The following is a 27,534-nucleotide window of genomic DNA, read 5'->3' on the forward strand; positions in this document are numbered from 1 at the left end:
TACAGTAATCGTTCGCTAACTGGTCCTTGTTTAATTGGTCTGCTTTTTAACTGGGCGAACGTTAACTGGTCTTTGGACCAGTTAAAAAGCAGATTTTCGCAAACAATCGACGCCATATTCAAATGGAATATTTGCTGTAAGGGGCATTCGAATTTAATTTGAAATGTTATGAAAATTGACATTATTTTCGCATGATAAAAACGTTGATTAAATCACAGAAAAATAATTTCCTCAAATTACATTTCATACCTGTTGTCGCACTCAATGCGAAACTTCCATTGGAATCCTTTTGTTTATTCAATTTCATGACCAACACGAATCAAACAATTCATTGAAGTTCCCCTCGATTTTATTTGACGTTTAACATGCTGGACCAGTTAAAACGCGAATGTCGATAACTAGTCTCCCCTTTTCGACCAGTTAGTGAATGTTTACTGTATTATAATGAGTTTTGGTCAATTAGAAGATCAATCAATGAATAGTTCTGCGATTGGATCCATGAACGTTCGCTTAGTAAGAACACGTGAATGTTTGAAAGTATTGATAGCAAAAAATCCATTTTGGACGGGACGAAGTTTACCGGGTGGGCTAGTATTATATACAATTTGTTACGACGCGTACAAGTTCGGGATCAGAATAGAATTGAACATTTTTGCGCTTTTGAACATTTGCAAAGTGTTTCCTTCCGTATCTCGACTGATTCAACAGACTTTGCTAAACTTGCTAAAAGATTGTCAACTTAATAATTTATTTTTTAACACATTGCGGATCGCTCACGAGTTTTCCCGTGTTTCGCGTTCCGTCTGTTACGGATGAATCACGAAATAACCCGTGTTTTCTACACTTGACGGTTAAATCCTTGGTTTTCCAAGAATTTACCGATGGCTCGCTTTCGTCTCATCCACATCGAAAGAAACGATCTCATTCGTAGAATCCGAACAAATGGAGCGTTCAAGTTTGCCCCAAAACGTGAGGTCCTTAATGTGTTGATATAAGACTTTGTTTTCCAAAAAATACTTTTAAAATCAACACCAGTTGTTGCGTTCGGTTTTTAATGGTTTATTAGAATGTTGTCATCAAACACCTCGAATGTACAAAGTATAAAAAATAAATAAACAAAAACACCGTGACATAGTAGGATTCCGTTTTCCTTTTGGTAACATTTGAATGTGTTCTTAGTTCGAGTTTGATCTTCTATGAAGCAAAATGTTTTCTTTTTTTTCAACAAGCAATCTATAGTATTGAACTGGGAGGAATGTAGTGATAAACGACTAAACAAATGAATTGCACTTTGATTGATCAGTTGAATGCTTTACTTTGTGTCTCATCTCATCTGATGCTCACTCGGATGCTAATCTACGCATATATGGTAATGCTGATAATTGCAAATTGCCCATCTGCAATGGAGAAACAAAAATGTTGCCGGTATAATCCATCTGTGCAATGCGACGAAATACCTTCGATCTTTTCATAGTCAACCGGAATGGTTTTCTTTTCATGTTTGTTGCCTTCATCGAACAGGACCAGGACCTTCAACTAAAACACTAATATTTACACGTCGCGCACGAATATGTTCTAGAAAAATAAAAACAAAATAGCAACATGTTCTTCTCCGTTCTCTGCGCTCATTTCCTTCGTTGCAACCAAATGAAGATTCTGTTGACCACCAGTGGCCACAGAATGATAAGAGTTAACATTCGAGGTGAAATCTCCTCGAAAGGCCACCATGGTGGATAATCCCGGGCCACAGCAGCTCGCGATTGGGTTTTATCCATCTTCTGCTGGGCACTGCGCAAATTGGCAACAGACTGTTCCACCACATTGACCCGGTTGTTCACCTGCTGAACGCTGGCATTCAGTCGCTCGATAGCCCTTGTCAGCTGAGCGGTAACCTCGGCATTGCCAACAACCCACGATGCCGACGAGCCGAGGCTGTGGTACTGTTCCCGGTCGATACCAGCAGCGGAGGCACTCTGCTGCGACAAACGACTTCGAGACGAATGGACGGTCTCGATCGGACGGAACGTGGACTCGGTCTCGGAATCATCCACCGTGTCGATATACTCGTCTTCTTCGTCGCTCGACTGAACATTTCCGTTTTGATAGTGGTGATGCTGGTGATGGTGGTGACCGTTTGTGAGCAGTGGTTTAACTACTGCGCCATTTTGGTGCTGGTATCCATTGACCAGTGGGGGTACCGCTGTTGCTGCTGCTGGGCATGTGGCGTTGATCATTGTCGGTGATTGTGTAACTGGTGAGACCCGAGCTGGGCTGGTATCTCGTGAAGCCAGTGGTGAATTTGGACGGGAGCGTACCTTCTGGATAGCCTCCGGAGCGACCATCTCGAGATCGCTGATGTTGACACTGCTGTCCAGATCGGGCGAGCTGTACTCGAGAAAGTTGGCCACATTGTCGTTGTACGACATTGTTTCCACTATCTGCAAGAAGATGATTTGTGTTAGACTATGATTTGTACTCTCACTAGAAGTGTGGCTGGCTTTATATCACTTCCCCAACCGAAAATGCAGCGGAAAATTTATAAGCTTGCTCTATTTGTGTATCTCAATTCACCTTCTTCAGCTCATCGACGTATTTCTGCATGGCCACCTCCTTCGGCATGTTGCCTAACCGGTTCCAAGCGTCATGTTTCGCTCTGAAACCATGAAAGAAGAACAAGTTTTGTTGCTGCCACATAGCAAATTCGAAAAACAAGAATTTCTCACCTTCTAATCACGTCCCAGAATGCAGGTCGCCGTTCGGTGCACTTTCCATGGGTCGCTTGCTTAAAAAGCGAGTAGAAATTAAGCAGCATATCATTGCTAGGCTGATAGGGACCTGTGGCAGATGAGAGAAAAAAAAAACAATCAATAATCGCTTTCGGTGGTAGTCTATAACGATAATCTTGCGTATAATTTACATCACCAACGAGAACTTCGAGCGAGAGCATGGCCACGATAGTGTAAATCTTCCCAGACCCCTCTAACCCCAATTGTGAGGCTCGATAGCTACATCCGTGTATAACCGGCCTAAAGCAATTCACAAACATCATGAGAATTGAGTTCAGAGAACAACAACAACAAAAGCGAAAACAGGTGTTCAACATAGGGTAGATAGGGGCAATATGACCAGGCGGGGCGAAATGGGCCACCCTCCGTTTGGGCTTGTTATTGGACCAATAACACTTATTTTCCAACAATTGAGCTTGAGCTTGAGCTTGGGTAGACTGTACAATTCGTAGTTGCTCTCCGTGATTGACCTGAACCAACCAAATTGCACAAAGAACACACAGAATGACGCTTGGGACTAGCAAATCATTCTCGTTGTGCAATTTTCGGTGATTCGAACTTTGAATGGTCAATTACGACGCCGGCCACGTCCTTACAGTCACCAGGGGAAGGGAAGGAATGTTAGTATGATATTCGCCGCCCGAAGGCCAGAAGGGTCGCCTCTCGCGTGGTTCCCTAGCGTTTATCATGGAAGGGATAGTTGTTAGTGGGAGTGGTTCAGAATAAATCAGGATTCACTGCGGTAAGTGATGTGATTCTAAAATCTTCAATTTGAAAATTTTTAAATTTTTAAATATTAAATTTTTTTAATTTTTTAATTTGTAATTTTGAAAATTTTTAAATTTTAAAGTTTTGATTTAGTAGGTTTTTTTAGTAGATTTAGTTTAGGATTTAGTAAGGAACTCGCTGTCGCGCTCGCGGATAATCGAGGTTCCACTGTAACTCACCCACTCTCCCTTGACACGATGAGTTCCATGTTGGCTATTGGGGGTCGACATTGAAATTTCTGTCCTACACACTGAACGGCACTTGGGAGTAGCAAACCAGTCTCATTGTGTAAGTTTCGGTGATTCAAGCTTCAAATAGTCGATAACGACGCCGCTCGAAAGCCAGAAGGGTCGCCACTATAGCGTGGTTCCCTAGCGTTCATCATGGAAGGAATATTTGTTAGTGAAGAGAGATAATAATGAGGATTTACTGAAGTAAATGATGTGATTATGTAAACGCGAACTATCGATCACGTGTCACAACAGAGATAGGTATCCTGAGAAGGAAAACCTGTTCAATCAATTGGGCCGGCTATATACTCTATAATTAATCAAGATTACTTTTTATCGAGATCCAATCGCGACGGCGAAGAATTATTTTCGTGAAAAACTCTTCGAAATCATTCGACCCGGCGATATATTTCGTTATCGATTCTTAGATCTACAATCTGCTATATGGAACATTAAATTAGAACCAAATGTGTCATCCGCAACTATCTGCCACTGAAATGGAGTATAAAATTCGTAAATATAATATGTAGCTGAAGTATGTTAACATGGACGCATACAATGACTAATCGCAATGGCGGGAAATAATAAAAAATAAAGAATTAGAAAAATTACGATGCACTGTAATGAATGAATCAGATTATATTATGTGTTAGAGTCGTTAAACTTTTTTGATGTCATAAGCTACCCGAAAATGAAGAAAAAAAAAATTAGATTTTTTGTATTTTCCAGTTTCTCCCTAACGATTTCGATAATTACTTAAGAGTTATAATTTGAATTTTAAGATTTACGATTTTGGAGATTGCATCGCACCTCTCTTATTTTTGTTCGCTTGATATCATTTACTCTCGAAAAATAATCACCTCTCACACTCACATTCTATCATCTCTCCAGGAAAGCAGCCAGTTAATGATTCCTAACGAAATTGGAATCATTTCCAGGATTCCTGTTAGAAGTTCATTCGCCAGAAACAAAACCCGTGATGAACACTTCAAAATTTAACATTTAAAAGTTCTATGTCGACATATATGGAATTGAACTTTCAAATTAAGAGAGACGTATGAATAAATGAATAAAGCAGTAAATTGACATTTGGATTTGAGTAAGTGTCAATGTTATCGCGAAGCTTTTTCGTGGGGCGGAAAATAATGTAATGAACATAAGAGCAATCAGAAAGTGTGTTATCCGATTGGGCTGAAAGAAACCAATTTTTAGCATTTTACATGTGATGAATTGTAGTGTTCGAAAAAAAAGTAATTGAAAAGTGCGTGGATAAATAAGTGAGGAAAAAAACTTAGCTGAATCTACTGTCTGCTCTCTCAGCCACGCCAATGTTTCCTCCGGTTGTGATACAATCACTATGACGCATTAACTTTGAACTCGTTCTGGAAGGTACACACACACACAAACCCTTGTATATTGGTATGTCCGAATCTACCACACGAAACAACCAAACCGCCGCGCGACAAGAGAAAACACTACAACACTAGATCAAACACGCGATCGATAGCACAACGAAAACGATAGAGTGATCACCACCACATATGAAGTATGAAAAATGGCTTCGTCCAATACTTCATTTCGCCATTTATTTTCATGTTCATTTCCATGATTTGTGTAGAAAATTTCATTGTTTTCCATTTTACACGAGAGTAAAGAGCTCACTCCTTGCACCCTTCAAACAACGCAGGGCACAAACTGCGCATTTTCCGTCTAGAACGTTGCAAAACTCCCCCGCTCACAGTGATGATTGAAAAAAAGACATTTTCGAAGTCACAATTCCACATCCTATTCACAATTATATTTGAAAAAAAACACCACTTTACAATAACAACAGGTACGGAGCACAGGAACATTTTGCACAGTAACAAGCAACTTCAAACGGAAATATACGCGGAGTAAGGGGACACACGTCCGCTCCCGATGACTATTCGATTGAAACTCTCAACACTTATTTTCCAACAATTGTGTCAGAAACACTCTCATTAAGTATCTCCATGAAAGCCGTATTCAAATTCAATTGTTTTATAAAGATACTAGCTGACCCGGCAAACTTCGTCCCGTCCAAAATTTATTTTTATTTTTCACATCCATGTTTTCTTACTAAGCGCACGTTCATGGATCCAATCGCAGAACTGTTCATTGATTGATCTTCTAATCTACCATTTCAAATTACCTTTTTACTATAAACTTCCTAGTACTTCTACCAAAAATCGTCATTATGATATCATTTTTTTCTCAGACACAATTCTCGTTCAAGATTTTTCAACCACTTGCAAATAATCTCCGTTACGTGGAATAAATGTTTGATACAGAAAATATGATAGAATAAAGACAGCCTTAAATCGGACAATTCCTTTCTCGAGTTTTGCTCTTATCAACACATTCGGCGATCCATTTTTCTTTATATCGATAGAAGACGATATAGGAGTGCGTTTTATCACATTATAACCCATTTCCACTTTCGAACAAAAAAATCAATTTCGTTAACGCAAACACCCAAATAGACTAACAACGCTTGTCAATATGTAATTGTAGAACATATGCGAATTGAAGTTTTCGAATTTTCCCATTTTTTTCAGAGTTTTTTCGAAAATGTTCAGTTGTCATGTTTGGTTGGAATATGTTTGGTTGAAATGTGTGTATTATTTTTATGGGACTCACTCTCCAATCCAGGAGAGGAAGTTGTGTCGAACCACCATAGAAACATTTATTGATACCTAAAACATCCATATGCAAATTTTGGTTCAATTTGCTTGATTAGTTCTCGAGTTATGCAAACACCCCCTAAACCTTCTAAAACCACCACATGCCAAATTTGATTTTGCTTGATTAATTCTTGAATTATGCAGAGAATTGTGCTTCATTTGTATGGCGGCCTCCCTGTAGGGGGGAGGAGTGTCGAACCACCATAGATATGTTTCTCGATCCCTGAAACCTCTATATGCCAAGTATGACTCCATTTGCTTGATTAGTTCTCGAGTTATTCAGTCACTTTGATCATATTGTTATTTTTGTACATGTAAACTGAATGAAATCCAATGAAATACACGTGATAGTTGCAAAATAGAATAAACTTTCGTTTTATGCACTTGTTACGTTATTTCCTAACGAAAACATGCTCAAATTATTGAATCAACTAACATGGTCATATTGCCCCGCAGTGCTTCCGATCGACGGAAATGGAACACATTTTTAAAAGTATAATTCTTCCACATACATGTTTTTAAAGCATATTCGTACAATGTACATCGATAATAAGGTTTCAAATCGTGAGGTTTTAACATGTAGCATAATTTATAAATGTTCCTACATGATTTAGGACGTTTCGTTCTTAGGGGGACCATATTGCCCCTATCTACCCTATGTGTAGGGTACAATGACGCGGGAATATTCTGATACATGTGGATGTTGATTTGGCAAAGTTTGTCATTCTCCAACTCGCGCACACGCATGACTCACATGAATATTAACGTGGTGGTGTTAATGTATCCTATATGAATAATAAGCAGCAACGAAAACAAAATATTGACCATGCTTGTAACCGGTTTTAGCGCATACCAATAATGCATGTCGAGTCGATTACTGAATCAAACGCCAATCAACACGGCGGCGGCGGCGGCAGCGGCTTCGGTAGCCGACGGGAGGTTCAATTGGATGGATGTTGGTTTAGCAAAAAGCGCAAGTTGCAAGAGGTTCAAATAATCGAAAAATGATGACGAGGCTACCTAAGGAACACTGGGGGAAGCCTGTGCTGAGCTGAGCTGCCCCATTTGGCTTTCTTACTGCTTCATTTTGTGTGTCTACTTAAGCGATTCAGCAACCATATCACGGACATCAATAACTAATGTGCCGATACAAGTTCAGTCAGCAAAATAAGCCACGGCAATGCATTGGCCCCAGGAGGTGCGTTTTGCAAAGCGTGATTTGATCGATTTGATTCGGCGCGGTCAATTAGTTTCGACGAAAGGTTGAAACTGAAAACAGCCAACCATCATGAGTGTTGTTGCTTATTTCGTTGTCTGTCTTTGGTTCGCGTATTGATTGCATCTAATTATTCATTGCGCTCCAAGGAGATACCAGAATGAGACCTACAATATCGCGAAATGAATTGTAGTGTTTTCTGAAGTATAAATGAAATACAGTTAAAAAAACTGTCTTCATTTTTCTGCAGACGATCTAGCTTATCCCTAAGAGCATATCCCATCTGAAGATCCTTTAAAAATCGTGCAGAATATGTAGGGTAACACGGGGTGATTTGGACAACCCCTTTATCTAAAAAATTACGGCTCTACTTGGATTTTTTATAATGTCATTTCCTTCTATTGTTGAACCGTATGTACCTAAAGTAAAAAAAACTTTGGTAAAACTTCACAAGTAGAGGGAAACGGTAGCATAAACACAGCAAGCACTTTGATCGTCAAAAAATGTGAGTTTTCCGATAGTGGTTTTAAGATTTTTCCCGCTAATTAAACAAACTTTTCGTGTATTGTGCAGTAAAGTTCTGTTCGCCTACAGAAGAGGAACAATTTGATGTAGCGAAACTATAAGTTTGATAACAATAAATGAAATTAATTGCATTTTAATTTTCGCGTGTTGTGAGGGGTGACATGGACACGTTTCTGTGGGGTGAATTGGTCCTACAGGTTTGAGACTTTTCTTTGGTCTAATTGATTCCAGATGCCGCTGAATTACAAAAATAGGATGGACAGACAACGCTGGGAGAATGAGGAGCTTGAAAGAGCAACGCAGGCCATCGAGAACGGATTTTCTTTGACCATTGAGCATCAAAAGTGTTTGAAAATGCTCGACCAACAGTGAAAAGATTCATGCAGAATTCGAGATGGTGTCAATCCAACTTTTCTGGTCTGGAATCTGGCCAAGACACCTGGTATCGATCCCAAAACATTGTTACTGATTGTAACATTGTCCCAAAATACTTTACGTAAACATAAGTATGTTTTTTTCGATGAAACACACACTGGAACAAATCACCCCGCATCAAATTTTAATGTCCAAAAATCATCTCTTTTATTTTATGATATATTTGATATATTTTGATATATTTGGTAGATTGAAGCTTTATATAATGATTAAACATTATTTATTGAGAGAAAACAAGTGTAGCTCAGTATACAATGTGACATTTTTTATTTAGACCGTATTGGTTTGGAAATATTAGGCGATTTGCTTAGGTGGTCCAAATTCCCCCCTTTTCCCTTAAATAAAAAACTTCAAAGAACTAGTTTTGAAAGGAAAAAACTCTATAAACATTCTACAGGCAAACCTGTTTTTGAGCGGTTGCTTTTTGTGCGATTTCTCATTTGTGTGACTATTTAGGTGCGATTTTATGATTTGTGCGATTGGTTTGTGTGATTCAAGATCCGATGTCATAATAAAATCGCACAAAAAAAGTCGTACAAACGAGGAATGACGCAAAAAGGGACCGCACAAAAACAGGTTTGCCTGTACTTCATTAACTGGAGAGTGACGATTTCGAATTCATTGAGTGCTTTTCAAAATCTACCAACAACGCTCTAATCGTGTTTGGATCAAATGTAGAGGTTCTGTTTTTGACGTAGGACTACGTCTAACCGGAAGATATAGGGAGTAAAATGAAAATATAGGCACTGAACAAGAAGGAAAAAATGAAAAATTTTGAAAGCTTATAACGTGTTCGATACAAAATTACTCGATTAAAATTGTAGATATTCGATTATTTGAATTAATCGAACGATTAACCGGCGACACTCGTACACACAGGTCGTCGCGCGGATGTCGCCTATAGACGACGCTTGTAGCGAAAGGGTTAATGTTTTGTCCAACACTGTGTTTACGTTCAGAATATCTCCCAGGCACGATAATGAATTACTAGCTGGTAGCAAAGTGCCGATGGAAAGACAAGTATTGAGAACACTCATGATAATTTTCAATTCATTGGGGCTCGTCGCAAACGTGAAGTTCCTTAGAATACTACTACAAGAGATTTGGTGTTCGGCGATAACTTGGGATGACCCCATTCGTCCTGAACGATGTGCTAAATGTTGTGTGTAGTTGAGAGCAAGGCGTTGAACTATAGGTGGACAGGAATGTCAAATGCTGTTCGGTCATTGCTCGTGAAGAAACAAATTTGTTTACAAAACAAATCGTATCTATTGGTGACAAGTGCATTCGTTGACAAAATAGTTGCTCACGCTTTACTGTAGCTAGGTAGTTTTCTGGATGTCTATTATAACAATTTCTCATAATTGTTTCTATTTTTTTCTACAATAAGCTACAATTAGCAGTCGAATCATAACAGTGCAGTAGGATGTTTTTAGTATATCTTTTCGCTCCTAGCCGTGCAATCAATGCCTTTCTTTCCAAGCAAGATGTACTTCTGTATAGCTCCCATCGGTGGGGGGAGTTCTATCAGCTTACGGTGATAGTGACAAGAAATACAGCACTTGTTCGCTATCTGGGCGTTCTTTAACTGGGCTGTATTTTAGCTGAGCACTCGCTAACTTTGCTACAGCCAAGTTGAAAGTCAGTTAAACGTCAAATATAACAACATTGGTGAGGGGTACTCCAAAGCATCACAGATCTATAATAATCAATACACTGAGAGAAATAGTTAGTACATATTAATATAACAAATTTTATTCTGACTAGAGCCAATTCGATAGTCATTTTCTACCGTGCTAACTATTCGTACATTCTAAGTGAATAAATGGTAAATACAAATGTCAACATTTATAGCAGAATATCGGCTCAACATCGATCCAGCTTTCGGGACTATGAACCAACGGCCAATTTATCAATATCGGGTTGCTTTTGTATTGTCATTGTATGTTCAGTTCTTGCAATAATGGCAAAAAAGGTTATGTTTTGTTCATCTATTTCCATCAAATAAAATATACAAAATGTAATCGATTAATTTGAGAAGCAGAAAATCGGAACATGGTGCAAATGAACTGTGTGGCGAGTTAGTATCTGCGCAGGTATTTTGTTGCCGGTGCCGTCTAGAGTGTTTGATAACCACAAGAATCGGACGAATTTCGCTGGCCCAATATTTGTGCAATAGATGAAGTGAACCAGCTGAAGACTTATTGAAGAACCCAGCAAACATTGAATTGTATAACCAGCGTATATACATCATCATTTATCCAATATTTTGGGTGATATATGATGCACCTAACTATCATATACACACTTGCTAGACAACAACATACACAAATACATATACAAATAAATAAATATTGTCATTCGAATATACGATTCAATACAAACATAGAAAAAAAAAACAAATAGCGAAAAATATTTAAGTCAACTGTGATTATAACCTCACGAATCGTCATTTGTATGTATGAAAATATTTATGGGATATAAATGATGTAAGGTAAATTATTCTGGTTTGTTCAGTCGAAAATATGATCATGGTTTGTCCATTTTTTTGAATGCTCTAATTCAGCGCACCTGTGTCAAATCAGGAATTCGAATGTTTCAAAACATACAAGTAAAATAGTCTTTTTAATGAATTACAGGATTCTAAAATCCACCTTCCACCTAATCCACCTAAAATCCTATTGGGGTCAATGCGCCCCTCATTTGAGCTAACTTTCAATTAATCACCAGATGATTATTTGGCACGTATTCAGACCTTTTCTGGATTATAACACTTACAAATATTGTGAACATCATGCTTGCACACCATTTGTATCAGATCTACATAGCTAAACCATGTAATTAACGCATTTCTAATCATGATCGAGTCTGATCATGAGTTGTCCGATTCACTAATGTTGTCTTGTCCACATGATTTCTATGGCAACCGCTTGGCGCGCTGCAGTTTGTTTGTTTTGTTTTTGGTATCCTTCGCGCATAGCAGAAATCTAAGATAAGATCAGACAATAGGGGGTCTTTTAGGACCAAATTTCTGTCAGTCGTTCTAATTTCTGATTGGCTGATTTCGATAAATTTTGTAAACAAAGCCGATTTTTTCAGTGTTGCCAATAAAAATAAATAGCGTTGGATTTGTATTGAATTTAGAAATGGTGAATTTAATGAATATTACGATATTTAGTTTAAAGGAAATGTGAAGAAATTATATGCAAGTTTATGTATGTGTTTTTTTCACAATGGAGTAAAGTGAACGGCAAAACACTCATTTGTCAATTTAGCTTCGTTAGGTTCCTAATGCGATTTCATATCTTGGAATATAATTTCCATTGCTAAGAAGAAATGAAAAAAGAGATGGTTGATACAATCCAGTTTGTGTTTTGCTGACTACCAATTGTTACACTGCTGACATGTTCTTTCCCGCTGACTTATTTTGATGATATAAAGAGCTACGAATTTTGTTCTGTTCTGTCGAGGAAAGTTTTCGCTTCGTCGACGGTGTACTCATAATCGAATTCAATATTCATGTCATCCACATTATCACTAAAATTAAATGAAGCTGAAATTCGATATGATGTCGATGCTGCTTCACTGTCCATCATTTTCTGGGCTGAACTTCTCGCCGCTTTGATAGCAAGTGCATCAATCCAACAAGATGTTCTTGTGTATCGGCTGCATGCGAAGCATTCGGTATGTAATATGATCACGCTTAAACCCAACTCATCAATATTCAAGGCCTCTAAGGCAATAAACCACCCCCGAGGGCGCTGGGCGATATAAACATAAAATGTGATACGATACCCGAGCCAGCAATCTGGCCCAAGGGTTCGTTTACTATTTATGATTGTATAACTCGACGCGCACCAAGGGCAGCGGCGAGTTTGTCTTCCTTCCGCCCCGCTGCGAGTTTAGCTAGCAGCAGAAATTTAACCAAACATGTGGCGCGCATCCGGCACACATGTTTCAGCACTTTCTTTTCCTATTTACTTTGACCCACAAAGAAGTGCTTTCTCTCTCTCTCCGAAGAACGCGTCTGACCAAGGCCATCACAGCCCACTCTAACTGCTGGTGCGATGCTCCGCCCAGCATAATTTGTAAATATTTTGTGTAGAGTTTAAGCCTATTTTTGTAAACTAGTATTTAAGCCCCGAGAGTCTTTTCTTTGAATACAGATGTCAGTTGACAGTATACAGTAGAGAGGCGACGCTTGTACGAATAGCGTTTGTGTTTATTAATTTACCAAATCCGAAAGTCGACGCCACTGAATGGCGTAAGTTCCTTCTTCTCGTTTACATGGCGACCAGTGACACCGAGTCACGAGTGAACCGACAGATCCGATGCTGTTATCGCGTATTAAAGTGAATTTAAACGCAGAGTTTAGAGCCTACTGAGCAGAGGCAATGGTGAACTGCAAAGTTTAAAGCCTTTTAAAAACAAGAAGAAGAAGAAGCCTACTGTTGTGTTGTGTTGTGTGTGTTAGGTCCCAACCAACCGGGTACGGTGTGAATATGAATCATTTAAGCTAAGAAAAATTCGCTAAATGAACTTTTAAACCAACCGGACGCAGTGCAAGTGTGAATAAATTGAGTAACGAAACATTCAGCGAAAAGATGGTGAAAGTGAAAATCGGCAAAGCGGGGAAGAAATTGGACCCCAGCGGAAACTATTGAAGCCGTTTACGAAAAATTAGAATCGCAGACACAAGTGAAATCGTGAAGCTGACAGTAGCCACCTGGATAAATAACATTCGCAAGTCAAGCAGTATTTCAAAAAAAAAAAAAAAAATGAACATCGATTTGGATCCAACTGGACACCCCTGAGATCTGACGGAAGCAGAGGCACCCACGCCCCCCCCACCCCCGAGAAGAGGACACTTGCGGAGAAAACGTGGCGTAAGTCAGACTCGAGTTAGTCTAATCCTTTTATATACGGATATCATGTAATAAATTTATAGTCGAGGCACAAAATATTTTTTATCGTAATACCCACGCGGCAGTAGGAATAGGTAGTAGGAATTAGAAAAAAAAAAAAAAGCAATTACAATACCCACAAAATTGGTTTTACATATGTACCGTTGAACATGGGGTTATTTAATACCAAACCCGTTAGTAACACGGGCGACGCTCAAATCCAAATTTTAAATCACCTAGAGAACCACAGTGTAATGCACGAAGCTCAAGGAGCGATTATCTGCGTCACACTTGCCCTCATATCCATACTACTAATTTCGAAAATATACAAAGCATATAAGGCATGCATGAACGCACATGCTATGCAAGCGGCAAAAGCTCACGCAGCCGTAGTCGACACCGTCTAAAAGAATTCGAAAATTTTAAAACATGCGTTCGAACGCAGCCTCAGCATAATAAATTCTTTACCGATAACCATTTTTCCTTGTCTCCTTGAATGGACGAAGTAACAAAGCTCATCCAATTGAATATACAAAAACTAAAACATATACACCTGACTATACAACAGGAACTGGTCAGAAAACTAAGGAAAAGTACCTTAGCCAAACGCCTCACGGAAGCGGAAGCGCTTGTGAAACAGATTAAAAAATTGTCGTCTACGTTACTAGACACAACCCACGGCTCAGAAATCATAAAAATAACCGAAAAGGCGGACCAACTTTTGAACGCAATTAAGGCGTCAATCGAAAAGGGTAGACCAAGAACACTCAAGGAAATTGCGCTAGCCGTCCTATTTTGCCTCAGGTTACAAAGAAAACCGAAAATGGCTAGCATACTCGAAATAATCAAGACTACATCGTCTATAGTTCCGCAATTCGACGGAAACATAGACAAACTGAAAGCCTTCGCTGACGCTTTAAACTTGGTGAAAACATTTGAAACACCGGAAAACAAAGCAACCATAATTAACGTCATACTAACCAAACTAGAGGGACGGGCGAGAAATGCATTCACTGAAACACCGACATCGGTGAGCGAGATAAGCAAAATTTTAAAAGCTAAAATAACGACCAGCCCACCGGAACAAGTTCTAGCTAAAATGGCTAACTTGAAACAAAACGGTGGAATCGAACAATTTTGCCTGGATTTAGAAAAATTGGTGTTCAGTTTGGAAACAGCGTACACCGCTAAAGAAATTCCGCCCCAAGTTGCCAAATCTATGGCAAACAAAGAAGGCGTCAAACATTTAGCCGGAGGGTTAAAAAACGAAAAAACCTCGCTCATCATAAGAGCAGGGAATTTCAATTCATACTCCGACGCGATGACTAAAGCGTTGGAGGAAAACTTAAATAATGCGAGCGCATCAGTATTTGCATACTCGCAAACCAACAGAAACGCCAACCGTTTCAACAACAACGTTGACACACATTATAATAATTACAGGCGCAGGCCAAACGACTTCCATAACCGCGGTAGAAACCAAAACAATTTCAACCGCAACAATTTCAACCAAAATAATTTTCAAAACCAACCGCGTAATAACTATAACCGTTTTGGCCAGCAAAACCAAGTTCGAGACCAATTCTCAAACATAAACCCACAGCGAAATAACAACAACAACAATAGGCGGAATACAAATTTTAACCGCCCTCAGCAATACATCCGCCTAACGGGAAACGAGTCACAACCGACGGACGCCCTCCAGTCCGAACCGGCATTGACATTGGAGGAAAACAAACATTACGGAGACCAACATTAAATATTTTTAAATGCGACGTGAATTGTTCAATGTTCGTTACACTATACTTACAAATGTCAAGCAAACCATGTATATTAATAATTGATACAGGCGCTGACATCTCAATAGTAAAAGAAGAAAAAATTAACGGAAAACAATTAATACACCCCGGAAATAGATGCATTATTAATGGAGTTACAGAGGGAAAGACCGAATCCATAGCGAGCACAAATACAAATATCATTTTTGACGATATCCAAATTCCACACCAATTTCAAATCGTCAACAACAAGTTTCCTATAATTGCAGATGGCATTTTAGGCAGAGATTTCCTCACCAAATATGAATGTAACCTATGCCTCAAAACATGGCTAATGACCTTCAACTATGAAAACACCAAAATTGAAATTCCGATTCAAGATAGCTGGGAAAACAATTACATTATTCCCCCTAGATGCCAAATTATAAAACACTTCCCGTCACTCAACCTAAACGATGATGCCCTTGTGATCGCACAAGAAATCAAACCAGGCATTTTTTGCGCAAACACAATAATAAACCCAAACTCACAATTCATTACAATAATTAACACAAATACCACACCAACATCAATCCCAAAAACCTTCGCCCCCACCACTATCCCCCTTAAAGAATACACCATAAATCACATTACAACGGAATTAGGAGAAAACCCAAAAGGTAGACACGAGAAACTGATTAAGGAACTCAATTTGAATCATACACCCCAACATGCCCAGGAGAAATTAACAGAATTATGCACTAAATACAACGACATTTTTGCACTAGAAGACGACATATTGACAACCAACAACTTCTACAAGCAAACCATTCACCTTCAAGACAAGACACCCGTTTACATAAAGAATTATCGAACCCCGGAAGCACAAATTTCAGAAATAAATAACCAAATCAGCCACATGCTAAATAACAAAATAATCCAAAATTCCACCTCACCATACAATTCTCCCATCCTCTTAGTCCCAAAGAAATCAAATACTCAAGATAAAAAATGGCGATTAGTGGTTGACTTTCGACAACTAAATAAAAAGATAACCCCAGATAAATTCCCCCTACCAAGAATCGACGAAATCCTCGATCATTTGGGCAGAGCCAAATATTTTACAACCCTAGACTTAATGTCAGGTTTCCACCAAATCGAACTTGACGAAAAATCAAAAAAGTACACAGCATTTTCGACCTCTAACGGTCACTACGAATTCAATAGGTTACCATTCGGTCTAAATATATCACCAAATAGCTTTCAGAGAATGATGTCCATAGCACTTAGCGGACTCCCACCTGAATGTGCATTCCTTTACATCGACGACATCATCGTCGTCGGCTGCTCAATAAACCATCACCTTATTAACTTGGAAAACGTTTTCAAACAATTACAAAACTACAACTTAAAATTAAATCCCAAAAAATGCTCCTTCTTCAGACCAGACGTAACATATCTAGGTCACAACATTTCAGCGGCAGGTATACAGCCCGACCAATCAAAGTTTTCAGCGGTAACAAACTACCCCACACCATCATCAGCAGATGAAGTGAGGCGTTTTGTTGCCTTTTGCAACTATTACCGGAGGTTCATACAAAATTTCGCAGAAATAGCGTACCCATTAAACAAATTGCTCAGAAAAAACGCAAAATTTGATTGGTCTCCCGAATGCCAAAATGCATTCAATAAATTGAAAAACGAACTTATCTCACCAAAAGTTCTCAAATTCCCCGATTTCACACAAGAATTCACCCTAATAACCGATGCTTCAAAAATAGCATGCGGCGCCGTCTTAGCCCAAGAAAACGACGGTATAGAACTACCCATTGCATACGCAAGCAAAGCCTTCACAAAAGGTGAAGCCAATAAATCGACAATTGAACAGGAATTGACAGCAATTCACTGGGCAATTACGTACTTTAGACCATACCTCTACGGGAGGAAATTCACAGTAAAAACGGATCACAGACCGTTAGTATATTTATTTTCAATGAAAGATCCCTCATCAAAACTCACAAGAATGAGGTTGGATCTTGAAGAATTCCATTTTGATGTAAAATACGTTCAAGGTAAGCTAAATGTGACTGCAGATGCGCTATCACGAATAGCAATTAATTCCGAGGCACTTAAAACTATAAAAGTCCTGGGTATACAAACCAGAGCAATGACTAGAAAACTAAACGAAACGAATAACGACACAGAAATTACAGACAATAATTCAAACCCCGACGATACTGAGTCTGATCAGCTCAGAGCGTACGAGGCTATTGAACCCCGAGAATGGCAAAACCTACCTAAACTTCTATGCGGACGCGCATTAGAAATGAATAAAGAAACAAACGCTAGCGGAAACAAAAATTTGAAATGCGCAATAATGAATAAAAAAAGAACCGAAGAAAAGTCGTCGACAATAATTGAAAATGCAAGCAACACAAAAGAATCCCTGGGAAAACTAGTAAAGAAAGTTGAAAATATGGCCAAAAACTTGAAAATTAGCATGATAGCTCTAGCGTTATCAAGCGTAATTTTCCAAATATGCAGCGTGCAAACCTTTAAGAAGATTTGTAATGACACGCTCAAAGACTTGCAAATAGTGCTCTACACACCCAAGCGTGTGATAGAAAGCCAAAACGAAAGGTTCGAAATTATAAAAAACAATCACGATACACCCACTGGTGGACATACAGGAGTCACCAGACTATACAAAAAGTTAAGCAGACTCTATTCTTGGAGTGGCATGAAAAAAGATATCAGTAGCTACATCAAGAAGTGCATAAAATGCCAGCAAAATAAACACACAATACGAACAAACGAAAATTTCGTCGAAATTAAAACACCCCAAAAAGCATTCGACTGCGTATCGATTGACACAATTGGACCATTTAACAGATCCAATAATGGAAACCGATACGCACTGACCATTCAATGCAACTTAACAAAATACATCATTATTAAACCCACAATAGACAAACAAGCATCCACCATAGCCAAAGCCTTCATAGAAAACTTAATTCTGGTCTATGGAATTCCAAAACTCATCCAAACAGACCAAGGAACTGAATATAAGAACGAGTTATTCGAAAACATAGCTTCATTACTGAAGCTTAAACAAAATTTTTCCACTCCATATCACCCTCAATCAATAGGAAGCCTGGAAAGGAACCATCGTTGTCTTAACGAGTACGTAAGGCAATTCGTCAACCAAGCACAGAGTGACTGGGATGAATGGTTGCCTTACTACACATTCTGCTACAACACAACACCACACACAGATTTCTCATACACTCCATTCGAGTTAGTTTTTGGAACGAATGCTAAATTACCACAAAACCTCACAACAAGCACATATGTAGAACCAATTTACAACATGGATTTATATTACAAAGAACTTAAATATAAACTACAAATAGCATCAAATACCGCTAGGGAAATAATTGATAAGGTAAGAAAAGCCAGAAATGAGACACAGAAAACCATGGCTAGACCATCAAAAGTAGCCATTAATGATCTAGTATTTCTATCAAACGAAAACAGATCCAAATTAGACAAAGTATACGTAGGACCATATATAATAATTGACATTAAACACCCTAACGTAACAATAAGAGATGATCAAACCAATAAAGTCCAGACTGTACATAAAAACAGAATAATACCATATGAGCAACCCCACCCTAAGGGGAAAGGGATACCTAGTTAGCAGTTAATCCTTCCGACAGTTATTATCAAAATGTATATATTAGTTAGTTAGCAGTTAATCCTTCCGACAGTTATTATCAAATGTAAAATGTATATATTAAACAAATATTAAAAATAAATATATTTATAAGCAAATAGAACACCCAACGAAGACAATCCGTATAATCATATTATAAGGATAATCTTTATAAACAAACTTAATTTTTACCTGAATACACGAAAAATGTACATATCACAAACATTGAATAAACACTAAAATTGTAAGGTCAGACGAATCTTACCACCTAATTTAACTTGAATGACTTCTCAATGTTACGTCATTCTCCGAAAGGGGAAAGGTGTAATATGATCACGCTTAAACCCAACTCATCAATATTCAAGGCCTCTAAGGCAATAAACCACCCCCGAGGGCGCTGGGCGATATAAACATAAAATGTGATACGATACCCGAGCCAGCAATCTGGCCCAAGGGTTCGTTTACTATTTATGATTGTATAACTCGACGCGCACCAAGGGCAGCGGCGAGTTTGTCTTCCTTCCGCCCCGCTGCGAGTTTAGCTAGCAGCAGAAATTTAACCAAACATGTGGCGCGCATCCGGCACACATGTTTCAGCACTTTCTTTTCCTATTTACTTTGACCCACAAAGAAGTGCTTTCTCTCTCTCTCCGAAGAACGCGTCTGACCAAGGCCATCACAGCCCACTCTAACTGCTGGTGCGATGCTCCGCCCAGCATAATTTGTAAATATTTTGTGTAGAGTTTAAGCCTATTTTTGTAAACTAGTATTTAAGCCCCGAGAGTCTTTTCTTTGAATACAGATGTCAGTTGACAGTATACAGTAGAGAGGCGACGCTTGTACGAATAGCGTTTGTGTTTATTAATTTACCAAATCCGAAAGTCGACGCCACTGAATGGCGTAAGTTCCTTCTTCTCGTTTACAGGTACTATGGTCATGTATTGCGAAAGAGTCACGATTTTCAAGTTATTTTTTAATTACAATGGAGTTGAGCGCCGTTGTTTTGCACGAATCAACAAGAAAAGATTCTCCGAACATTCTTGGACGAGTTGTTATGGATATCATTATTATATTATAGATATGGGTATTTAAAAGACTTATTTTATCCTTTATCCTTTTTGAGATTGCCTTACTGAAAATATGCAAAATCATTAAATTCGCGCCAATCAAATGTTACGATTCATAAAAACAGAAATTTGAAAAATCCGAAATTTTATAATATTTGGCAACTCTGGCATCTTTAAGACATGGCTTCGTTTTCGAAGAAGAGTAAGAAGCCAGTTGTATCATATTGTCTTAGGCAGAAATAAAGTTTCTCTGTGTTGAGGTGGACACTTTCAAAATGCCCAAGAAAAGGCAATATTCTGAAGAAAGCCTAAATTATGAATGGATCAATATGATGACAGTAAATTCAAACAATGATAAATGCAACATTTACTTGAAAAAACGATTTTTTTTTCATTCAAAAATGGTGATTTCTAAAACCGTACAAACCATGATCATAATTTCTCTTTGAGGAAAATCGTTAAAAAAACATAAAAATTTGAATAGTTTCATCGCCTTATAATAAGCCAAGTTAAGCGGTTAAATGTTTGCTGTGGTATGTAAAATGAATGTCAGATTCAATGGACATCCCTACCAGAGGTCTGTTTTCCTCGATAGTCGATTTTACTCGATACCATACGTAAACTTGAATGTGTCATATCTGAAGACTGTGGTGAGAAAAGCGCGCATAAAATATTTTTATTGTTGCCATAAGGCAATACGGAGGTATGTGTTTTGGTATAATTGTAACACGTGCATTTTCACCGGGTAAATGTGAGTCCACTGGTCCCGATCACATCGGTTATAAGATGATCAAGCAGCTGTCCCCGTTAGGTCAAACCACTCTCCTCGACATTTTTAATGATCTCTGGTTGAAGCTCGACTTCCCAGCGGAATGGAGACATAGTATTGTGATCCCCATCCCCAAAGTCGGCCAGAACAGCTGCTCCGTGAAAGGATACCGGCCAATATCCTTGACCTCCTATACGTCCAAGACCCTAGAGAGGATGGCGAACCGACGGCTCGTCACCTACCTGACCGAAAACAAGAAGTTGGACTGCCGACAGTTTGCCTTTCGACCGGGGATGGGCACAAACACGTATTTCGCATCCCTTGGAGAGGTGGTAGCTGAGGCCAGAAAAAATCGACAGCATCTGGAGATGGTAGCCCTGGATCTAGAGAAGGCGTACAACCGAACCTGGATTCCATTAGTTCTTAAAACACTGGCTGACTGGGGGATAGACGGCAACCTGCTGCACTTTGTTCAAAACTTCGCGACAAACCGGACCTTTGAGGTAAAAGTCTGGAACACCAGCTCCAGGCGCTTTCATGAAGAAACTGGTGTACCTCAAGGTTCCGTCTTAGCCGTCACCCTCTTCCTGATAGCGATGAACAGCCTGTTCCGGGTTATACCGAAGGGAGTATGCGTATTCACGTATGCGGACGACATCCTTTTGGTAGTGGTGGGGAACACGCACAGGGCACCACGCATCAAGATCCAGGCAATGCTTTCGGTAAATGGGCTGTCGAACGAGGTTTTCGACTTTCGGCGCAAAAGAGTGGTCACATGGTGGTATGCAGTCACAAACACCAAGGTTGCAATTCGGGAGTCAAAATCTACAACGACCGCATTCCCCGCCGTAGAACGTTGAGAATCCTGGGAGTGGTGGTCGATTGCAACCTGAACTTCCAGCACCATTTCGACGAGGTGAAGAAAAGCTGTGCCACCCGGTTAAACCTCTTAAAAACCATCTCCAAACCTCACCGGAGTAACAACCGAACGATCCGTTTACGGGTGGCCAAAGCCATCATCAATAGCCGCCTCACCTACGGTCTCGAAGTGACATGCCTGGCCAGAGATAAACTCCTAAAAACTCTATCACCGATTTACAACAATGCACTACGGATTATATCTGGTCTGCTACCATCAACACCAGCAGCCTCGGTATGCGCCGAAATAGGAGAACCTCCGTTTGACATTTTTGTGGACGCGGCGATAGTTTCCAGAACTGCGAGCTTTCTCTCTAAAACCAGCGGAGGTAAGGAGACACACCTGACTGTTTTAACGAACGAAATCTTGCAGCAGGTGACACACTCAAACCTCCCATCAATAGCTAAACAACTTTGGTTTGGGACTAACGACTGGAGGTTGCCGGTGGTCCAAGTGGATGATACAATCAGGAACAACTTTCGAGCTGGAGCGAGCTCTGTGGGTCTGAAGCAAACCTTTGTCGAACTTGTCTCAAGAAAATATCACAATCATGAAATTCGCTACAAGGTCGGTTCCAAAGAGATGCAAGGAGTTGGTTTCGGGGTAAGCGGTCATAATAACTCTCTTATTTCCAGCAAGAAGCTCGTCGACATTTGCCAGGTTTTCTATACCGTCAAGCAAATCGATCCTGATAGTTACCGACTCGGCTAGCCTCATCGATGCCGTTGGCGCGGCTATAACTAGGCACCCATGGATACAAGCTATCAGGAGGTATCTGCTGCCGGATACAGTCCTCATGTGGGTCCCCGGACATAGTGGCATAGCAGGCAATGAAGCGGCCGACCGTTTTGCTGGAATCGGTCACCTTGGACAACTTTTGACGCGCAAAGTACCGCTAGACGACATCAGACTATGGATCGCCAACACATTCAAAACTTTTTGGGCGGAAAAATGGTCCGTTGAAGCGACGCTGTTCCTCCGGAGAATCAAAGGATCCATCACCAGATTCGAAGACGTGAAAACGATGAGAGAGCAACGAATCTTATCCAGGTTAAGAACCGGCCACTGCAACATGTCACACAACTTCAACAGAGGACCCTTTCATCCCCGCTGTGACTTGTGCGAGGTTCGCAATTCAGTCGAACACATCCTCTGTATTTGCCCAAAGTATGAGAACCTCCGGAACTCACACGGGATCAGCGGGAGCATTCGAGATGTGCTTGGCGACGACCCTTCACAAACTACTGCACTGCTCTGTTTTTTGAAAGATGCCGATCTGTACTTTGAAATTTGAACAAAAAACTTGTGATTAAATCGGAGATCCTTGTTCCTTCCCCTTTGCGATAAGGGGAACAAGAACAGTCGGCATCTTCGAGTGGCGCGGATTCCCCATCTGTGGCCTGGGGCCATGGCAAGCGGACATCCTCGTCAAACCAGGGGAAAAAAAGCTCAAATGCGTAGAAATTCTCGTGACGAAATCTGTTTTTGTTTTATTGTTTTATTGTTAATTGCTTGTCCGTATGTGCATGTAAAATGGATAGTAAGCGCACTTTGCGGCATGGTTTCGGCCGTTTTTACTGAGACGAACCAGCCCAGGAGGCTGAAAGTCTCAAAAAAATAAAGAATAAAAAAAAACCGGGTAAATGTAGCCGATATTTCGAATCATGGTGCTGTTCGACATATATGTTTAACAATTTCTTGTTTGTAGACTAAATCAATAATTAGCACGATAGAAAATGACTAGATTGGTTGCATTTTTCAAAAAGTTCGTTATATTTACAAATTATTTCTTTCAGTGTAGTTTTTATTTTGCGCTTCTATATTTTTCAATTAATGATTTTTGAATGCAACATTGACGCCCCCCTCTGTGTTTCTTGACGTTTGAAAGATCAGCCTAGTTAACGAGCCGAATTCGATAAATTGGCTGTGCCATCCGCCCAGTAAGCGGACAACCGCTGTAACGCTGATTGTGGGTCCACTGATTTCGCTCAGGGAGGAGGAGAATGCCGTGGATATACCGGGGAGGAGATTATCAGATCCAGAAGATCCGGAAAGAGCTGTTACAAGAAATTGGTTTTACATAAATGCTAGAGCAAAAGAAGTTTGACAATGATTGCAACAGATTCGTGTTCACGTTTCAAATTAGTTGTCTTTTCAAAGGAAATCCTGAGCCTTGAATTTTGTGTTTTGACTTCTGTGTTACATGAATAAATTTGAAGCGAAATGTTGTAATGCTAGGTTTTGTAAACACCGTGGCAATACTGCTGGTATTTGACATATAAATTAGATTAAGAGAGTGTCGTTTATCAAACGGAATGATAGAAATATGTAGCAGGTGGAATGCGTGACCGGAATAAATCGCCACAGTAAACAACTGCAACAGAAACAACCACTTAGAAAAAGTGTAGTAGGCTAGAAATATTTGGCGCGGGAAAAACATCATGTTATACCCTCACATTTCTTTTATAAATTTATTCTCTTGTTCTCGTTTTTCGAAATTTATTCTGAGGACAATGTAATGGGGACGAAGTCCCCATTTGGCGAGGATAAGGAATCGAGGCGGCCCAAGCCGCCAAGATGACGTGATCCTAGTACACCGCCGACCCGCCGTCGGAAGTGGCGGTGTCTCGCACGCAAACCTGGGATCCACTGATTGCCCGGTTAGTTTGAAATATAGGATACGATCCTTTAGCAATGTCCGACCGAGCTCTAGCGAGCGTCGGACCGTATACGTCTGCCCGGAACGTTACGTTTGCCCGGTTAACTCTTGTTTTGAAATACAATACCGCGCCACAATATTTATAGCCTACTACACTTTTTATGAGTGGTGGTTTCTGTTGCAGTCGTTTTCTCTTGCGCTTTATTCCGGGAATCGGTGGAATGGCATCTTCAACAATGTTGTATAAGTTAGAAGAATATATATTTGCTTATTTTTGTCTTCAGTTATTTTCCTCAGCGAGTTGATATGAAACCATAACTACACAACCAAACAAAAAGTAAATGAATCTGAAAGCTACGTCTCGCTACTCGTCTCATGTTCTGTCATGAAAGTGTCAAGAACGAAACATCTATCGTTTCAGCATGTTGGTTGAGAGCGTTGAGAGTACTACCTCAAGTCGAAAATGTAAAACTGAAGACAAGTGCCGAAAATACGAATACAATCCAGCTCCACACCTTCGTTGACGCTTCAGAAAATAGGTTTGCTGCAGTCGCATATATGAGATTTGAAGAAGCACACTCCCTCATGAGTTCCCACAGAATGAAGGTTTCCGAAAAATATTTTTGGTCGGATTCTAGAGACTTTCTTTGTTGGCTTAATTCCGATCATCGCAAATATAGCCAGTTCGTAGCATTTCGAATAAGCGAGATACTAGTAACCACCGACATACATGCTTCGAAGCAACCAAAGAGAGGCAAAGAGAACCAAATCTATCTCCATAATCATGCTGGTTCCGTGGACCCTATACAGATTCATCATGGTACGACTACTGAAGAAATAAGAAAGTTCTTGCTCCATCATGACATTGCCAGAGAATCGCCGATACAGATGGAACAAATTTCTAGTTGGAAACGATTGTTGCGGTGTATGGCATATGTTCAACGATTTCTCGAAAATATTTGGAATAAAATACAAAATAAGCCAAAATTTATTGATCATTTAGTGCAGGAAGAACTGAGAAAAGAAGAAAACTACGTTTATCACATCACGCAAGAAATAAGCTACGCAGAAGAAATAAAATTTTTGAAGTCGTCAGACTCCGAGTCGTAGAAAATCAAGTGAAAAATACCTTAAACAAGCATTCTATATAAGCGATGAGTTTGGTGTAGTACGCATGAGAGGAAATTATTCTGGATTCTAAGTGACTACAATTTTATGTGATGTTACATTGGAAGTGACTCAACAGTTTTTGAACAAAACAATTTTGTCACGCTACCGCTGTGTCTTGCCAGCGTAATGAACTCAAAGTCGAGGCACTTACAACCAGCGATTAGAGGAGGAACTAGATGAAGCAAATTGCACGAAGGCAAAGCTTATATCTGATTATGTTATGCCTCGAGCCGAAATGGAATTAGTAATCATCCCCACAAAATGTTTCTTTAGTAGCGGTAAGCATTTGAAGCATTCTTGGCAAATGCAAACACCATGTCGGAAGAGAAACCGTTCGAGGCAGATGGAAGATAATTATTTCTACTCGTTGAATCCTGTTTTCCCACTAAACGCTGAATGAAACATATTCAAACCCACATAAATGGCAGTGGTTTTTGTTTGAATAACCTAGCACAACTGAATTTATATAAACACACGATGTGTGTTATAAAAACTAGTTTTGAGATCCCTCTCTAGTATACAGGTCATTAACTCTTTCTCCCGTGAAATGATGAAAGAGCGTTGCGATGCGGAAATTAGCAACGTTTACCAAACGAGTTTGGATGCTTGGACACAAATCTGATTTGGGCAAATTTCATAAACCTTCACCCTGTTACCTATAAACTTATCGAGCACAGCGAAATGTTTCTTGCATTCCGACAAGAAAACTTGATAAGATAGTCAAAGCTCAACCATAAATAAATTTTATTATTCCATAAGAAGATAACAAAAGCAAAACAACGGTGCGCAATAAAACGCAAAGAACACAAACCAGTACAAAAACACTTACCATTTTTCGGCAGTCCACGAATAACGTTTACAGCGGCATTGAATCGCTCCTCGATCGACATTGCTGCTGTATACTGTCCGTAGTTTTATCTTCTATGAAACTTCACGTTTACTGTCCTCTAAGCTGCACAGTGTCCGCTTATTTTGGACCAGCTTCCTTCGTTATTATGTTGATCACAACGACCCTCGGATATATAGTATACCCTTCAAGTTTATATCCACACGCAAATATGATACTAAAGAAACGGTCTACCAAAGGCAGAGATAGATCTTAAACGGCCGGCAAGCGCCAGCGTTGAGGGATATTACGTAAAAACGCGTTTAAGCCGCTGCTACTGCTGCCGCCGCTCAGCGGTGTATTACAACAGCAAGGCAATTTTCTAAGTCCAGCGCTCCCGCACACAATTCTGATACTCGAACCCCGACCGAGACCAGTAATTATATGTACATATTAAAACTTGGTGACGATAGATACCGTCGCTCTGACCCGGGTCTTCGTCGATCGCTGGGGGATTTGTAATTCAATGTATCGAAAAATTTCACCTGCACTCGCGCTGCTGCCGCTCTGTAGTGTTTGGATGGTTTTGCTTTTGGATCTATTCGCTTTGTGTAACATAAAGAAGCCGCTCAATTTTACACGGGGTGTGTTTTCGAAAGAAAATTCAGCCCTTTGATTACTCGATAGCTCAATTAGCTGAATTGTTGTACAATAATTAATTATTACTCATTGACAGCACTTCAAAATAGAATGTCACTCCACTGACACACACGCAACTTTGACTTCCCGAAATTTGCGATTGATAATCCTGCAGCTTAATTCCTATTGAGCCACTTAAAATTCCACTGTAATCATACACACAATTCCCAGCCAGAAGATGATAATTAGTTTGTTTTGTAATAATTGATATCGCCCTCGTCGTCTTTGCTTTGAATGGTCTCTCCTCTAGAAGCCCGTCAAGCAGCACAAAAAGTTACATTCATTTGGAAAGGGAAGAGTTCAGCGCAGGAGCGCAAAAGATAGACACCACCGACAAACAAACAGCACACACGGACGATTCGAGACTGACTAACAGAAACG

General features: G+C 39.7%; 1 protein-coding gene across 1 annotated transcript; it reads right to left on the minus strand.

Annotated features, from left to right (window-relative positions):
• Positions 1-1,035: 1,035 nt before the first annotated feature.
• On the minus strand, positions 1,036-27,534 carry LOC129762699 (uncharacterized). Its single transcript, XM_055761204.1, has 5 exons — positions 26,458-27,534; positions 2,724-2,835; positions 2,572-2,653; positions 1,458-2,438; positions 1,036-1,397 (listed from the first exon to the last, which is right to left on the minus strand). The coding sequence occupies exons 1-4, from the start codon at positions 26,516-26,518 to the stop codon at positions 1,626-1,628; spliced, it is 1,068 nt and encodes a 355-aa protein (XP_055617179.1). The 5' UTR covers positions 26,519-27,534; the 3' UTR covers positions 1,036-1,397; positions 1,458-1,625.

This window comes from Toxorhynchites rutilus, chromosome 1, assembly GCF_029784135.1.
Source record: "Toxorhynchites rutilus septentrionalis strain SRP chromosome 1, ASM2978413v1, whole genome shotgun sequence".
Classification (NCBI taxonomy): Eukaryota; Metazoa; Arthropoda; class Insecta; order Diptera; family Culicidae; genus Toxorhynchites; species Toxorhynchites rutilus.